The sequence below is a fragment of the Ovis aries genome, chromosome 16 (assembly GCF_016772045.2).
Source record: "Ovis aries strain OAR_USU_Benz2616 breed Rambouillet chromosome 16, ARS-UI_Ramb_v3.0, whole genome shotgun sequence".
NCBI classification, from domain to species: Eukaryota; Metazoa; Chordata; class Mammalia; order Artiodactyla; family Bovidae; genus Ovis; species Ovis aries.
In genome coordinates, this window is record NC_056069.1 from 8258269 (window position 1) to 8269848 (window position 11580).

Consider the following 11580-nt stretch of genomic DNA (forward strand, 5'->3'; position numbering starts at 1 on the left):
AAGGCTGTTTTTGGAATAAAGTGGGGCCCAGCCACAGGCAAACCACAAACATCAAGTGATACTGAAAATGTTACAAGAAAAACATTACTTGTCCATAGCCACCAACACACCACCAGATCCTTTAAATAATGAAGAAGTAACCTTTTTAGAGGTTGTTAGGGAAAAAAATTCTCCGAACATAGGCAAAACAGGAGTAACCTTAGCCAGCCTCTGCTTCAGTGAGTGGCCCTGGGATAAGCCTAGCCTGGAAATCTATTTCACATCTCTATTTAGACCCTCTCTTGTACGGATCAAACGCAAATAACTGAAAGGATGTTCAGATAGTGGCATTTTCACATGCTCAAGTCAGCCTATCACTGCAATCTCTTGGGGTGAGTGGAGAACATTTCTAAATGTGCTAGGGAAGTTCATGAGAAATGCAAATCCTCGGGCCCTCCTCCAAGTCTTCTCAATCCTCTGCCCTCCAAGCAAGCCACTGCACTTGCTTTAGCCAGTTACATACAAGAAGTGATACGTGTAGCAGCTTTAAGAGCCAGCACATGCCCCATCATCTTCACTCTGCCAGATGGAGGCTGCTTCACCAGTCTGGGGCCAGGAGTATGTAGCGTAGCCCAATCTGACCCACAGGTCTGGAGACATGTGCTCATGTTTTGTAATTTTGTAAACCACTGAGGCTTTAGTCCTAGTTACTGTAGCAACACATCTTAATAGAAGCACAGTAAGATATGCACACACTTTTCTTAGAGCATCTCATTTTTGTGAGTTAACAGTGACTTTTAGATATAGCTGTGTAACTTCAAAAGGTACTTTCAAATTGGTATGGAAATTTAAAATGAATTCTTATTGTTGCAAGCAGAAACTAAGGTATGACTGCTAATATAATTTTTTAAAAGTAGCCCTATATTGCAAGAATTTTCTGGGGTAATGGAACTATTCAGTATCCTGTGGTGGCAGTCACATTACATGTTAAAATTCTTATAACTGTCAATTTTACTCTATGTTAATTTTAAAAGTAAAAAAAGTTTAAGGAAAAAAGTTTAAAATGTTATCACTTTAGGAAGACAAGGTGACACTCCTAACACAACTTTTTTTTTCAGGCATCTTGGAGAATAACTACCTAGAAGGAAGCAAAGAAATTAACTTTTTTTTTTTTTTTTGAAGTAAACCTCAGTTGTATCTACAAAATGGAGCTAACAGTCCCTACTTCATAGATTGAGGATTAAATCAAAGAAAACTATTATAATATATATAAGGCATTTAGTATCTTTACAACACAGACAATATTAAACACTCCACTCACCCACCAGAGAATATTTTCTTATAATTACACCCATCGCAAACCATGGAAGCCCAAGACCCACTGGAGAAAAACTTTTCAAACATTAAGAACTTTATACCACCACTGTTACTTATACTGTCATTTTAAATCTTTAATCAGATTCCATTCATGATTATCAGTCATATTACATGCCATGATTAGCTTTCTATAAACAATTTTGCCTTCTGTGTACAAATTGGTATCAATGAAATAAAAAATAAAACCATATACTAGGCAAAGAATTTTATTTATCTTTGTCTCAAACTTTATTCTTAGGCTTCTTCAGCTTCATTAGCTGCAAAGAATAAATTGTATATAAGCAAAAACTGAAAAGAGCTGCAGTGTCCAGGGGCTTAGGCTTAAAAATATTAGAGATCTAGATTTTATCAGATCCATAAACAAAATTTTAAAAAGCAGTCATAATATAAAATAGCAGCTCCCAGTAACTTCTTCAAGATTTATCTTCTTCAGAAGTTAACTCAATTCAGTTTGCTTCATTCTTGGAAGCCTCATCAAAATTCTCCACAAGATCTAGGAAAAGGAAAAGAAAAAAAGAGAAACTCAGAAAAAAAGCCAAGTCTTCAAAAATAACCATCAGTTGTTAAAAAAGGAGATAGAGAAATGCAGTCAAAATATATCCTACAGCTAAAATTAGGATATATATTAAGACATTTTTTTATTTCCAATGAAGCCACTAACCATTTGATATATTTTGAAGTACTTAATTTGACATATAATTAACACAAGGAAAAGAGAGAGATATTAATTTTCAGTGATACAACTACTATGCTTAAAGAATATATATGCCCTCCCCATTCCCACTCCACTCTAAGAATTACAGCTTAGCAATATAATGTATTAGTCATGTTAGGGCACAAACAAAGAATACCACTACACAATGTGAAGTTTTCCTGGATACCTCAGGACACCTGTCTATGCAAAGTAGTATTTCTGAGTCTAGGCAGTCTACTGTCCAATAATTGTTTCACAAAATAAATTATCCAGGATAGAAAAATGCCTCACTATTGCCAAACAAGTTTTTCTGCCGATTTTAGAGTGATTATATACCAAGATATTTCTACAACTTCTTCATGCCGTCCCATGCATCTATGGATCTCATACGTCAGTGGAAAACAGGTGATTTGTGGTCCACAAGTAGCTATTATACTGAGATTACAACATACATACCTATTAACTCAATATTTAAGGTCAGATACCTTCCTAGGATTCCAAACAGAAAAACCAAGCCTAGAAACCTAACCTCCAACTGAATACTACTGTGTTATTTTTCTCCTTCTCCCTTTGCCCCACTTTACGCTATGACCCGCCTCCCCAGGTAATCTTTCCTATGGTGCAAAATTCTTCATTCTCCCTTGCTAAGATTCTCTAGTTTAACCACAAGTAAAGGTTCCTACCTGGAACTTCATCATCATCCTCCTCTCCAGTGGCAAGTGGTGCTTTTCCATCCACAGCTGGGAAAGAAAACGTGAGTGTTCAATAAACATTAACCAAGAGAACAAAAGATAAAAGGTCAAATGCTGTTACGACTTAGGTTTACGGTGACGTGGGATTTCATCTATAATACTAGCAATAACATGATAGTCTGATGTCCACAAATAAGCAAGAATACTAGTACCAGCAAACACGCCAAATTCCAAACCCATCCTTTCAATCCCGCTGACCTACCACAGGGTAAAGGTAAATCCACATACCAAAAAACCTTTACTGAAGTGAAAATTAACAAACCAAAAAACTAAAAGTGCCTTTGATAAGCCTCCACTTTCCTTTCACTACACAAGAGAGTGAACTATACTTGAGAGATGAGACCTCACAGTACTAGCCGTGTACAATTTTCCATGGCATCCTTCAAAAGCCTACCTCTGCTATGAAAGCAGGCTTTTTAGCAAGAAAAAACAAGCACACATACATATAAACTGATTAAAGCAGAGTGAGCAAATGTCAAGAAAAACATGGATGACTAAATAGCAAGTCATATAATAAATCTATCTCGATTCATTATTTCTACTGCTCAAAATTTTAATCAGAGGCCTTCAGCATAAAGTAGCTATCCCCCTTATGTACACCTATTCAACCACACAACTTTCTGCTCTAAACAGAATCCTCATTACACCATAATCCAGAATGGTGGCAAGCCAATTCTTCAAGACTATTGGCAATACCAGTTGAATTTGTAAAACTAAAGAATATATTTTAATCTATACCGCCATTCATTCTTTAAAAGTCCTCATTTCTAGCTAAAAAAGGTAAAATTCTTAGTCTCTGATCCAAAAGAGAAAGCTAGTAGAAAAAACATTTCATTTAATCAAGTATAACGATCAAAGCATACTAGATAAACTACTGAACACTGGCTTAAAATCAATATAAAAACTGATATTCTTTAGAGGAAAGTTTACATTTCCAAATTTAAAGATATTCATATCTATTTGCATCATAAATTTTAGAACTCTACTGATAAGTCAGTAACCCTAGGCAAAACCGCTACTAGCAAACTCACATTGTTTGGGCAGAGCTTCAGCCAGTCTCCTTAAACTGGTGAGACTGTCGGCACCAAGCTGGTTTAAGATGCTGGGGAGCATTTCTGTCAGTTGCTTTGTCTCAGCGTGGCCCGTAATGGTGAAAGTGTTTGCTGCCAGAGATGCCTGAACTTTAGGGTTGTTAAAGTGGATCACTGTTCCTTGATTTGTGAACATATTCACCTAAAAAGAAAAAAAAAAGTTAAATTAGCAACACCCATCAAAATCTCTTTAACACTGAACACTTTATTAAGCAGAAGTCTAAGTAACCTGTACTTCACTGTACTGCAGAAGCAAAATTCTGCCTGAAATGGAAAGTACAACCTAATCACTTTACCCTTAGTAATCTCCCTGATAATTATTGAGTACAAACAAATATTTTAGAGATGAAATTCTCTGCTGGAAGTAGAGTCAAAAGTCATAAATGCACGAACAATAGTTTTCAGCCAAATCTTAATTTTGTGAAGAAATAAAATTTGACACTTACCTCTTCAATACCAGAGATATTGTTTACCCCTAACTTCTTTAAAGAGAACTGAAGTTTTTTGTCATCTGCTGTGGCTGTTCTATGAACCACCTTCTTCTTTCTGCGAGCAGTTCCCTATTGGAGGGAGAAAAGGAAAGAATACAGCACATGTTTATGCCACAAGAGGACCTCTCAACCTGTGTTAAGAAAATTACCATAACCACAACCTTTTACACAGGGAGTAGGCATATTAAGGCACAGATGAAAGCCAAAAGAGGGAAATGAAGAAAATTGCATACAAATCCTTCATAACTTTCACACTTCTAGTTTTGTCAGATATAAAGGAATGATCTTTCCCAAGTTTTACTTTTTTACATTATCTGCTCTAGAAATTATCGGAGGTAGCATGCGCCAACCTTAGAAAGCCTCATTTAGAAATCCATGTCGATAACCATTATTTAACCTTTTGTTTTTATATTAAAGAAAAACCAACATTCATTAATATTCACAGGCAAGATCTTAAAAGACACAAGTCTATATACAGACTTCTACAGCACCCAAGAGTAAAACCTGAATTTCTTAACTTACCAGGCCCCCTACACAATCTGCCCTGCCCCTACTATGCCACTCTTGACACTACTACACACACACTACCTTCAGCCAAGTGAACCTTCTTGCTATTCCTTAAATAGGCCAAATATGCAAACAGGAGCCTCTGCATGTACTGCTCCCTCTTGTAACATCTGCACGACTCCCTACCTCACTTCAGATTTCTGCTCTTATGTCACCAAACCTGAGTGGCCTTTCCCCACCAACCAGTGAAAAACAGAAATTCCCACTATCTATCCAGGTTTTTCTTCATAGTAGAGTACAGTATCTGAACTCACTGAAGGCATACAACTTGATGCATGAATAAAATACAGTCTTCAGGAAAACTTGCCTCCTGTGCCCAATCTCCACATCCCCGTCTTCCCAAAATCAAGTCACCATCTCTCTGTGGCTCCCCCAAACCGCAGTTAACACCCCCAAACCAAATCACCACGACCTCTGCATGTTGAAAATGCTTCTACTTCACTATGTATATTACACTATGAAAAGTTTCTTACTTTTTAAAAGATGCCTATCCCCACTACTAGGACTGAAGTCCCCCTCTAATGACTTTCAACTTCTTAAATTTTATACTCTCAGGATTGAGCAATAGGAAAGCCTTAAACAAATCATAGTGCACCTGAAGAAAATATCAATAGCTACAAAAAATATGGGTTATGAAACCCCCCAAAAACCTTTAAGAATAAACAATATCTTGAAGTGGTCATGCAGATACCCTGGTTTCCAAAGAATTCTAAAATACAACCGAAAGAATTACGTAAGATTCTAAAATCAAAACCAGTCCGCATTCTTTATGTTTCACACTCCTGACATTCAATTTTTACTGAAATAATTTATTATCAATGCTCTGACCAGATACTGAAAAAAAGGGCCTTCACAGCATTTACCTAAAAATACCTAATGCTTGCAGATTTCTCTAAAGCAACACTAACTCATCTAATTTCACATACCGCACTTACGTAGGTTTCTTAAAAGGTGAAGAAAATGTTTCCACATTACAATGATGACAGAAAGACAACCGACATTAACAATTAAAATTTAATCCTACACCAGCCTTAAGAATCTTCAACTTTCCTTTACCCTAGAGTCTTTCACAAGTTAAAGACTAATGACCAGATTAACAACAACAACAAAAGGCACACAAGCACCTTATTCACATGACTCCCCTGAAACCTGCACTAGAAGGAACGATGATTAACATCCTATAAGAGCACCCAAACACTGACCCACAAGGAATGAGTCTTCTTGGCACCTGAAGGTCACATCTAGCTTATAACAATTGCTAAAAAAGAAGAAACACCTACTACTGTTAATGGGTAGCTGCTGATCTTGAAAACCAGCTTTGGGGGAGGGGAGGGGAGGATTAGGATACTTTCACTATTGGCAAAATCAGGACTTAATAGACTCTACTTGAAGTCAAATGCTTAAAGTGGGAAAAACTAATAGATAATAAACTTGTAGCATGGAAGCTTTACACAAGTTTTACCAAGTAAAGACATGTTCTGTTTCACCAGGCTACCACACCTTGTTAAGCGCTAGGAATGTGCTAACACAATGCAAAATAAAATTCGGTAGACCTCTGGTAGAATGGATTTCTTATTTAAGCAAATTAGAGAATCTAAATCTTATCAAGTTCAAAAAAGAATCCCCTTGAAGGGGACCAGGAGCCACCAGGAAAAATCAATTAACCAAAACCTGATCATTTAAAAACCTGCCACTCATCACTCTCATTTCCTCAGTTTTAATGTAATTAAAAGTAAAAATGGAAAGATACCTACATAGGTAATATTTCCAAATCCAGTCATTGCTCTTGCATCCCTATGCAATGTACCTATAAGAATGACACCTTCAAATACCCCGGAAAATAGACAACGACTCCAGATTGCATTTAGCTAAGGAAAGATTACAGAAACGTCTTAATTTACAAGTGACCTGGACTTCCAACTATTAAGTATAATTACCCAGAGCCATTTGAAAAGACAGATGAAACAAATTCAGTTTTAGTTGTTTATTAAAAAAAAAAAATCAAGCACCAACTTTACACAACTTAGGTTATAAAGTCAATGACAAAACAAGCCAAGGGTTTAAGGGCCACGTGATGACCTAACTGAAATGATACACAGACTACACTGTATATCTAATTTAATTCCTGCCATTCCCTTCACATGATTTGCTAGTTCGGTGAAATGCCCTCTCGAAACAAAGTGACAAGTCAGTTATTATTAGAAATGCAAAGGAGAAAAAACCTAAACCACAAAACTTCAAAAGAAAAACCCCCAACTATTTAAACTTACTTTCCCACCAATGCGCACTTGTGCCTGCAGTTTGGCGAGTTTCTCCTGGTTCATGATAGTTTCTTTCATCTAGAAAAACAGGAAACCCTCAGCGAGGAAAGCTCTAGTTCACTCCAGCATTCCACGCTCGTTATTTCCCAAGACACCAGCAGAATACATGTCCTACACAGGCGGAGGCCTGGATCCCAAACCCACCCCACCCCCCAAGCTCCCGAATTTCAATTTTCGTGGGAGCCCAAAGAGCACCCGCTTTCCCATCCCACTCCCACAACCCCCCAGCTCTTTACAAGCCCAGAGGAAGGGCTCTAATCCGCGCCGGATCGCCCCCCCACCCCCACCCCCACCCCCGGCCCCGGCCTGGCCTCGGCCTAGCCAGGGCCTGCCCTGCCCGGCCACTCTCCGCAAGCCTCGCGGTACCTGAGGCTCCTGTCCTCGGGTTCCGCCGGGAGGTGGAGGAAGAGATGCCGCCGCCTCGCCCCCAGGGCAGCCGCCCCTGGCCCGACCTCGACCCCGAGAGTCAGCCTGAGTGGGTGCGCCTGTCCGTCGCATCGCCTTCCTCTCCTCAGCCCTGTCCCTCCCTGTCTCGCTCCTTCCGGGAACTTCCCGCCCCCGTTCCCGTCCGCCTCCCACGCCGGCGTCCAGAGCCTTTTTGTACCTTGTTGGAGCGGAAATGGGGCCGCGCGGGGGACTAGGGTTGGCGCTCAGGTGGTCTCGGGCAGACCAGCTGAGGTTAGGCGCACACACGCGGGGACGCAAGATGGCAGCTAGAGGGAGGCCGGAAGTGACGCAACGCCACTTCCTCCAAAAGTCAGGAAACGGACTTCTGCGAGCGCTCAGTGCCTGGCTGCGCACGCGCGGCCTCACGGGGCCGCGTTTGTGACGGTTCGCTGTGCCTTCCTTTCCTCGTCCAGCAATGGCAGGGTTGAGACCGTACGAGAGACTGGGCTGGCAGCACCGCGAGTGGCCCTGGGAAAGGCTGTGGAGGGGCCAGAGAACACAATTCTTTGCATAGTTAGGGTTGAGTAAGTCGCACTGTCTCAGGGCCCCATCCCCAAGTTCTTCAGGCTCAGAAGACAGCGCCTGTTCACGTTTGCGGAAATAAGTGGGGCACCTGGAGTGTGCTCACCTGTTTAGCCAACTCTCCACTCGCTGGGAGGTGTAGATTGGAGCAGTCATCGGAATGTTTTAGAATTTCCTCTTCCGCCCGATTTAATCTTTACTAAGAGCTTTTGTAAAAAATTAGGCTAATTTAGCTTTCCAAAGTTAGGTTGGTTGCCGGACCATGGTTCAGAATTTCTGGGAAGCATGTTCAGAAAGCCGATCTGAGTCCCATCTCCCAGCGATTCATTCTGACTGAGGATAGGAGCAGGTAATCTCCAATTCAGCGGGTGGCTAAACACTTTAGATCCGTGAACTTACTTACCTTACTTCTTATGAGTCTTAGATAAAAAGTTGACTACTTGATACCAGTTGACCTGGATTTGACTATTAGCGATTCACAGTTGAACACATTTTACCTTTCTGAACTGAGTGCTTCAGTCAAAGGAGAATTTGTGCCCGGTGTGCTTGGGGAAGTTAAAATTTTCCGCACACTAGGACAAGCTCTAAGACAGTCTTAAAACAACCGATATTGAACATGGCAATTTAAATCATAATGATAGCTGATCAGCCTTTTTGTGGTCTTAGCTAGGAAAAGTCTTTGCATATTAAAAATTGAGTCGGAAACCTAAGCTAGAGAAAATATAATTTATATAAAGCAAGAAAATTTGTCTAGGTGCAGATTTCTCTCCAATTAAGATTAACATTTCTGTTTTTGAATACTTATCTACTGTAAATGTGTCAAATTGTAGCGTCTCTGGGGAAAGAACCGATGAGGACCGCAGTGTTGTTTTTTAGGATAGTGTTAACAGTTGATATTTTCTCAAAAAAACAATGTTGCTTCTATTATTAAGTTTACTAAAGAAAAGGGAGTTTGTACTGTTAGGCTCTAGGGGGTCACTATCCTAACAATAAATTCTGACTCTGCTAATATTTACATTACTAGTCTTTAAAAGAAATAACTGAAGAGATTCCTCCCTGACTCCATACCCAGAAAATAGCTACTAAGTTGCCATCTTAGCTCAGTGGCCAGATAAGTAACTCACATATTACCTTTTCCTGCGATGTCTATGACAAATATGGATTACTGGCTCTCACACTTTATTGCTGAGCTTGAACAAATCTAAGAATCATTTACTGAGCACTCAACCTGGCCATTGTCAATAGAGTAGGCAAGAAAGGGGAAACCTGCAGTCCTGCTTGGTTTACAGTTTAATCAGTGTCCAGAAATTATTCTCATCTCTCAGATGTGCTTGAGTCAGCTTCAGTAAGAACTGAAATATTTACTCTATGTTTATTTGTTAAGAACCCTGTTCTGACCTATAAGAAGTATAAGGAGTCACTAAGGATAAATGTTCTCATGGTTTTGGTTGCTTCATTTTCTGGCCCTTGTCTGATAACCACAATGGACTTTGTTTGTTTGTTTGTTTTTCTTTTTAAAGTTTCTAAACCTTAAACTTTTCTCCTAGCAACCCCCCCCCCCACCTTGATCAAGTTAAAAGCTATACCTCATCTAGCCCTCAGTTTAAGTGTTCCAGGAAAGCTTTCTTTGACACCCTCAACCTCTTTAAGTTACATCCATCATACTCATTTTTAGTTGTGGTATTTTATTAAATGCAAAATGAGAGGTTGATAATTTTGTTGAGTACATGGAGAATCGAGAATTACTGAACTAGGGTCTTAATAACAATTTTCCACTGGGTTAATACTGTGTTGGCTCTTTATTGAATCCTCACAGAAAGCTTATGAGATAGGTACTCTACATATTCATGGCGTGGAAACTGAGGCTTAGAGAGTTAAAGGTGTGAAAATAGACACACACCGCCTCATCTTACCTCCACCAAGTCTATCCATCTATATGTATCTGAACGTGTTTGTTGTCTTCCCTCCTGTTAGACATGAAAGAAATAGTGCCTCTACTTGTTTCACTCAGGTCCTTGATTCTTCTGTTATTGCTTTCCTCTTATATCTGTCTTCCCCCTTTCAACTAGATCATTCTGCCAGTACACTGGATATGCCTTAGTATCAGGTATCTTAAAGAAAACAAAACAAAATTTTGACTTCTCTTCACCTCCAGTCGAGCTTCGCTGGTGGCTCAGCTGGTAAAAAATCCGCCTGTGATGCAGAAGACCTGGATTCGATCCCTATGTTGGAGCGGTTTCCTGAAGATGGGAAAGGCTACCCACTCCAGCATTCTGGCCTGGAGAATTCCATGGAGTGTATAGACCATGGGGTCGCAAAGAGTCAGACACGACTGAGGGACTTTCACTTGCCCTCCAGTCACTGCTTAATTTTTGTGTTCCTTTTTATAGCAAAATTTCTCCCCAAATTGTCTAAACCTCCATCTTGAAAAATCCAGAGGCAAATTCTCGGTTCTCATTTTAGGCAGTATTTGACTCACTTGGCCCTTCCACATTTTCAAACATTTTCTTCTCTAAGCTTCCAGAACATCTCACCTGGTTTCCTTTTACTTTATTGGCATCTCTTCAGTCTGCTTTAATTTCTTCCTCTGACTTCTAAATATTAGAGATGCTCACATCTTAGTCCTATGTTCTTTTCTGTCTGTACTCTCCCTAAATGGTTTCATCCCATGGTTATAAATATCTTCATTTTGGTAAGTCCTAAAATTATAATTCCAATTTTTTGACTATCAGACTGAACATTCTTTTTGCATCATTATGGAAAACTTCAGGCACATGAAATTAAAAATAATATAATGAACCTCCATTAGTTCATCACCCAGTCATCAACAATTAAACTAACACATAGACTCATTGTTCTTTTTTTAACTGATTTTTTTCACCCACTCGCACACTCACATTAGTATTTTAGCGATGCTGTGCAGCAGGCAGGATGTTTCCCCAACCAGGGATCAAACCCCCACCTCTGTAGTGAAAGCACTAAATCCTAGCCACGAGGCCACCAGGAAACTCCAGACTCGTTATTCTTAATATGGTAGGGTGATTACTTATTTTTCATTTTTGAAGTTGACATATTTACAGACCTCTGTTCCATATATATTTTAGGTTTTGTTCAATTATTTAAATTCTTTTCCCTTGGGATTGATTGTGTAGATCTGGGAAGCTTTTAAAATCTTTATTTATTAGTGTATGAGTCTGCATTCAATTGCAGGAAATATATCTGGCTATTTTAAATGTATACCGATTTAACATGGGGAATAAGTGTTTAGAATATTGTTTAAAGGGTTGAGGAGCAGGCTGTCCGAAACGAGTCCCAGGATAATACTGCCAAACTGGGCTG

At 39.5% G+C, this 11580-nt stretch overlaps 1 protein-coding gene across 2 annotated transcripts; it reads right to left on the reverse strand.

The window, feature by feature from the left end:
- Positions 1 to 1546: 1546 nt before the first annotated feature.
- Positions 1547 to 7992, reverse strand: BTF3 (basic transcription factor 3). Of its 2 annotated transcripts, none has more exons than XM_004016890.6 (6): positions 7877 to 7992; positions 7222 to 7290; positions 4340 to 4453; positions 3834 to 4035; positions 2734 to 2790; positions 1547 to 1849 (listed from the first exon to the last, which is right to left on the reverse strand). In XM_004016890.6, exons 2-6 carry the CDS (start codon positions 7288 to 7290, stop codon positions 1803 to 1805), a joined length of 489 nt encoding a protein of 162 aa, XP_004016939.2. In that variant the 5' UTR covers positions 7877 to 7992; the 3' UTR covers positions 1547 to 1802. The 2 variants fall into 2 exon arrangements, with proteins under 2 accessions (XP_004016939.2, XP_027835812.1); XM_027980011.3 differs by having other exon boundaries at positions 7639 to 7992.
- Between the last annotated feature and the right edge of the window lie 3588 nt (positions 7993 to 11580).